At 42.3% G+C, this 6,482-nt stretch overlaps 1 protein-coding gene across 1 annotated transcript; it reads right to left on the bottom strand.

Moving 5' to 3' along the window:
* Positions 1-648: 648 nt before the first annotated feature.
* Positions 649-6,296, bottom strand: chst1 (carbohydrate (keratan sulfate Gal-6) sulfotransferase 1). Its single transcript, XM_024296386.2, has 2 exons — positions 5,637-6,296; positions 649-2,426 (listed from the first exon to the last, which is right to left on the bottom strand). Exon 2 carries the CDS (start codon positions 2,378-2,380, stop codon positions 1,094-1,096), a length of 1,287 nt encoding a protein of 428 aa, XP_024152154.1. The 5' UTR covers positions 2,381-2,426; positions 5,637-6,296; the 3' UTR covers positions 649-1,093.
* Between the last annotated feature and the right edge of the window lie 186 nt (positions 6,297-6,482).

Here is a 6,482-nt window from a genome sequence, read left to right as displayed (position 1 = left end):
AAAGATGTTTTCCTCAGTGCTGAATCTTTTATAAACATAGATGCAACACAAACTGTCCCGAAGTAGAATAAAGAAAAAGGTGCATCTTTGGGTTGACGGATAATGCATAGAACCATTTGGCTTTTCTGTTTATTTGTTTTTTTGCACCTTGCTTTTTGTGAAACCCCTTTTGTTTTGAAGCAAACAATGAATCTAATTTAATGCAAAACAGGCTCATAAATAATGACATCCCTTTTAATTTCTCACGGAAAACTGTAAAATCGCACAAATGAACAAAAGGCTATAAATAAAACCGAGGCAAGGACTCTCCATTAGAGGGCCTCTACATTTAATTATGTAAGAACCTACATATCATCTAAGCAGATAATTTTTAATTTAATTACCTTTTTTTTTAAACAATTCATTATTTGTATCTATCTTGACAAACCTGAGCTCAGTTGGAGAGAGATTTGAGTTTACCTCTCATTACCGTTCGTCTATCACAGATGGTTGCAAATCCTCTGATGAAATGCTCGTGACCTCCAATGGGATTCTGTCCCTTTCACTTGAGAGCCCATTAATTGTCTGCAATTATCCTTTGCAAGCATGGCATCTGTCAGAAGTACCTCTCCTCTTCCTACGTGGATAAAAATGCCATAGTGGTAAAGGTTGACTGCGACATTCACCATTTATTGCACAATAGATCTTGTACAGTTGAAATTCGCCATCACAGATCTCAAAGAAAAAAAATATATGAAAAGAAAAAAAAACATGTCGGCTTTTTGGAATCCCTTCTGACTCCTGGTTTTAAGATCATATATTTTTAACTCTGCAGAGATAGTGTTTTGCATACAGAAGATAAATGATCAAACTGCCTGGAACTGATTCTACTCATCGGGAACAAAACAATAGTATTTGTGAATTGATGGATAGCTTCTTTTGATAATGTGCTGTAGTTTCAAAAGGGACTCACCCCTGCTTTCTTTCTGTGATGCATTCACTTCATTTAGTGCAAATCTTCAACAAACAAAACCATGGAAATGAAATGAACCAAGGACTTCATAAGGCAACAGTTATAAATATATCAAAAATAGTCATTAAAGAACTATCTTTGTTACAAAAACGGTACAAAGGCTTTGTCCTGTACCAGCGAGAAGGACATATTTTTCAGTTCGTCGACTGACTTCACAGCCTTGTATCCCAACTGATTAAGTACCTTCTGACAAACTGTTTGCGTGAAATCTACAATGTCATAAGATAGTTTCAAACGCCAACTTTCTGCGTTCGCTGCCGAGTCCCTCACTGTGCCAAACTTGTGTTTAGCTGAAGGCTCATTGCTGCCTTGAGTGTTTGTACGTATCCAGTGTTTCACATTTTTATCCATAGACAATCCCAGGAAGTCATACATCTCCTGTGTCTTGAGAAGTGGATTTCGAGCCAAATCCTCGTATCGAACCACCATGTATTTCCCTTTAAGCCAATGGGGGTGGCTCAAACCCGTGGAAACTGAGCTGGAAAAGTCTTCACAAATAACTGTGAGCTGATTCAGGTCTAGATTATAGGGCCTCCTCCCCGTGGCCCTCCAAATGCGCCACAGACGATATGGGTCCCTGAACGTCTCAATCCGTGATGACAGGATGCCACGAGGGTCTCTGACTAGCTGAATTACTTTAATATTCAGTCGAGGATCTTCAACCAGAGCTCTGAGATCCCCAATCTCTGGTACCCGAACAACTTTGATGGCAACATGCCGCTTCTCCTGGCACGCTTCAGTCGCTAGGGTCATGTTTAGAGTTGTGCATTTCTTTACACAATCTCCTTCTTCCACGTTTAGATCACTAGGACCGAAGGCATCGCACACAGGTTGCTGGCACAGGGCCCGGCTGGCGCCGCGACGGAACAGCTTGTCTGTGGTGTGATTTGAAGGAGTGGGTTTGATGTAGTTTTCCAAGAAGTACAGGTCACAGCCATACAGGCTACGAAGAAGGTCTCGACTGGCACCTAAAGTCACACGCCGCTCTGCTGGATTGCGAGTGTGTGACTGACGTGGAACCAATGTGGCGTACACGTGAAAAAGGGGTTCGAACAGGTAGAATATATCCTGGTGCTGATTCAGCAGCTGGCCGACGAAGGAGGATCCACTTCGTGTGGTGGCTAAGACTAGAATGTGCAGTTTTCGGGTGGAGTTAACTGTGAAGTAGGAGTAGTCGTCACAACCTCCCCCTCCTGCTGTTCCTCGCTCAAAGGATGGGTCTGTCTCCTGAGCCCCGACACCGCAGTTCTGGGGGCTGGGCAGTGGGCAGAGCTGGAACGGCTTGGAGGTAAGTGTCCGGATAGCTGTGTACTGGATGGCAATGGAGGCTAAGGCCAGCAGAATCACTGACTTCCAGGAACATTGCATGGCTGAACCACTTCATCTAGACACATGCGTCTTCTCCAGGTCCTCCCTGTGAAGAAAAGAGGCATTCATCATTAATCCGGCAGTGTTTAAGTGTCTTCAAACTCAGTCACTATTTTACTTTCCATGGAACCAAAGTTAATTATGTTCTGTCCTGCTAAAAGTCCCACTCAGATCATATTTTGATTTATTGTAAAAGCATTTCCAGTAATCTTTTGATTATGCTGTTTTTAGACAAATTTAGTACAAATTTCATTTTTTTGGACACAATTTCTGCAAAACAGCAGGGGTTAATGAAAAGTTTGCCACTGAGTGATGGGCAAACCGTTGGCACGGAGTAAGCCCTCCCTCACTACCCATCATCCATCTGTTTACTCTCTCTCCCGCTAGCCGCTAACAACCCCAACCTAACATTGCTGGTACAACAAAAATGGCGAGCAATATTGGAGCTATCCAGGCGTACAGTTTGACGCCAGCTTATACGAGGAAAACAAAGACCTACATGGATCTTGTCGTCTACGAGCAGATGCATCACGCTGTAATCGAGCAGGGAGCTATGGACGATAGACTATAACAGGGGTGTTCAAAGTCAGTCCTTGAGGGCCAGCCTCCTGCTGGTTTTCCAGAAATCCTGCCTTATCTGTTGCTAATTACCTGGATCAGGTGTGTTTGGCCGATTAGGATCTTCAATGGCAGCTTGGTTGGAAAACATGTAGGACGCCGGCCCTCGAGGACTGACTTTGGACACTCCTGAACTATAACTTCAACAACATAGCTACAAGATTTTTCAAACTTCTTTATTTGTCTGATTCACAATGATTTCAATAAATGAATAATCAGAAATGCACATTTAAACTTAATTTTCCTAACATATGTCCATTATCGTCCGAAAAATGCCACAAGTACATGATAAAAACACCAAAACACGATTTTTACTGGAGTGGGTCTTTGGGTATAATTAAAATCTATAATATAAATAGAATTCAAGCTTTATAAGTTGTGGACAGAAACAAAGAAATGAATAGGAAAAGAACTTGTACATTGATTCATTCTACACTGAGGGTGAGTCCTCCTGTGGTTCAGTGCGTCCTATATTTTATTTATACAAAGGCCAGACTACCATATTTTGATGCTAGCACTTCTGTTGGAGCGAATTCAAGGATCCAAGCATATGCTAAACAAGGAAAGAAGAAAAGCCGTAATCGTGTGTGTCTCCTGCCAGCACTGCAGGTCTAAATTCAGGAAATTAAAAAAGAGAGAGAGAGGAAAAAAAAAAGATTCTGAGCCTCTGTTTTGGGCTTTTTCCAATCAGCTGACACTGCCTGCCAAAACATGTGCAGCACTATCAGAGCCAAGATCAGTGCAGAACATGCACTATTTAATTACAGTAAGAAAAGTTTCTGTAAAACAGCCCAGATCTGAGAATTTCAGTTTTCTTTTTGAGCTTGACCAGTTCAAGATTCTACTCGACCTTTTTTTTTTTTTTTAAACAGTGAACAGCTCATTACTCTGCATTACACAACTGAACTGTTCACCCATTTGTTCTGACATATCTATACATTTAACCAAAGGAGCTCATTAGCCTGGGTAACTACATTTGTTCATTAAAGGGCCTATATCATGATATTCTTGAGCCTTTTAGAGTAAACTACATCCATATATATGACCATATTTTACCTCTCGCAGACTAAAGAACAAATTATTTCGTAGCCATGAGATAATTTCGTGAGATCTTTTTCTACCCGGAAGTAAGATGAAGGCTCCACCTTTTGCTGCGCGTGGGTGCCGCCCATTTCATGACGTCATGCTAGAACCAGCTTCTGTAGCATTTCACCCTCAACAAAAAACAACATTTGAACTTTTGCAAAGATGGATGCGCATGTAAAATGGAAGTGCTTCGGCAATCACAGCTAGCTCCACGAAAAGAGTGTTTGCGTGTAAGGAGACTCTTCCTGGAAGGGGCTGTTCCCCACTTTGGGATGTCACAATGTGAGGACCTGCTTGTTTTTGGGACGTGGGAGGGGCTGGTGCTCACAGAGCAGATTTTTAGAAGAATCTTCAGAGATGCATAAATGGATCAAAATACCGCTTTGGGTTTTTTTTGTGGGGAAATTAACATATAATAGACTTAAACGGTAATAAATATTGATATTGCATGACATAGGCATTTAAAATGCAAATATATATATATACGCATATGTAGTAGTTTTGAGCTTGACTGAAAAAGTCACGTAAAGGGGAAGTGTTACTTTAAATTAGGGGTGTGGCAAATCATCGATATTGCAATATATCGCTATGTTTAGTCCTGCAATTGATTCTCGATGGGTTCTCACCAAGTATCGATCATTTATTTTCGTCTGAAGAGGCTGTAAAACATTATATTCGTCATCCTTTGGTGAGACGTTCCTTTGGAGGTAGACAGGGGGCGCGTGTTATAAGACTGGCTGTCGTGAGCACCAATGTGCCTGGCAGCTACTTGAATTATTTAATTTTTGTTCTGTTGTTTAACAGAACTAAGTAGTGGCACTGTTGTTCATGTTTATTATTGTTAGCACTGAAATTTGCAGATAATTCCAATTCGATTGATGCCAATGCTTGTCAAAGACAGTATTACTGATTTGCACTAAAGTGTCTATTATTTCTTGCACAAAATAAGATACAAGTTTTTAAATATGATTGCATTCAAGCTAAAAAAAAAATAAATTAGGATATATTTTAGCAAAACATATGTGTTCTTCCACATAAATGTGAGTTATTAGAGATAATTTTTTTTACCAATAATTGCAGTATGGCAATATCATAGATATTGTCAATCATATATCACGTATCGTATCCTAAAATAAGGTACCCAGTGATTCCCAGTACAATTGTGAATGCACATTTCTGTAAAATGACTTAAATATACATTTATTAATAGATTTGGCCTTGGAATAAACTTTAAACTCCATGTGGAAGGTAACAAAACAAGATAAGAAAATGATCATAAATCATACTTTTGATGCAAACTTGGCAAAAACTACTTTTTCATTTATTATTAAATACATTCTATGCCTACAATTAAATATAATGCATTTTCCTGGAACCTGGGTAGGATTCCAGATTATTATTTTGGATGCACAACGAAATAAGTCTGATTTGGACTTGTATTGCGAGGCACGTTTTACTTTATCTTTTGGATGAAGCAGATCAGATGAACGCATCCTTCCAAAAGCGCGCGGATGATCGCATCCCGCCCTGTCGCAGACGCAGAAATACTCACTTTGAAAGCCCAGAATAAAGCCAGACAATGTCACGGAGGGATCCCAGGCTCCTGGAGCTCGCTGGTGAGGGATCCCAGGCTCCTGGAGCTCGCTGGTTAGTTTCTGGTGCCGCGCAGAGCGCCGTTTCTGCTGCTGTTTCCTCCGATTAGTCCTCAGTCGCTTCCCCGGTCAGGAGGGAATGAACGCGTCCCATTCTCCCCTCTGATGGCGTTGAAGTTCGGCGGCTGGTGAACGGGGAGAGCCGGAGTGACGGTGTTGTTGAGCGGCCAGGCGGGGAGAGCGCGCGCGGAGAGCGGCCGACGGACGCACGGACGGAGTCCTCTTCACAGGCTGAGCGTGTGAGGTAGAGCGACACAAGGACCGACTGTCTGGACCACCCCCCGGCCCTCCCCCTTTCCACCTGCCTCTCTCTCTCCCCCTATCTCTCTCTCCCCTCCCCCACGCGCGCCAAACAGTCACTTTCACTCTCCTCCACGAACGCAAAAATCAGCTCCCATCACTCATCCAGCACGGGTCAGCGTGATTCCACCACACGATCCTGTGATTGTGCAAATGTTTGATTTGCATTGAAGAATTTCCTGCAGGGACTCACTCCATCCTCCAGCAGGTCAGACCTGCATCCTGTCTGCAGAGGGACACGTTCCCAACACCATGGCGTGGTCCCTACGATAAGCCCTGTCCCCACGTCAATAAGTGGTTATGTGCAACCCACTTATTGATGTGGGAGTGGGTGGGCTCACAATGAACATGATGAATCAAAGTCTCTGAACAAAGAGAATGGAAAAAAACGTTTCGACAAAACAAACGAGACAGAGGAACCCGAAGTACATCTACATTTACATTTC

The sequence above is a fragment of the Oryzias melastigma genome, linkage group LG3 (assembly GCF_002922805.2).
Source record: "Oryzias melastigma strain HK-1 linkage group LG3, ASM292280v2, whole genome shotgun sequence".
NCBI lineage: Eukaryota > Metazoa > Chordata > Actinopteri > Beloniformes > Adrianichthyidae > Oryzias > Oryzias melastigma.
This window is presented reverse-complemented; position numbering and strand designations above follow the sequence as displayed.

What these genes read in the sequence shown, in the direction of transcription:
- chst1 (XM_024296386.2), bottom strand. Translation starts at nt 2,380, where the DNA reads ATGCAATGTTCCTGGAAGTCAGTGATTCTGCTGGCCTTAGCCTCCATT.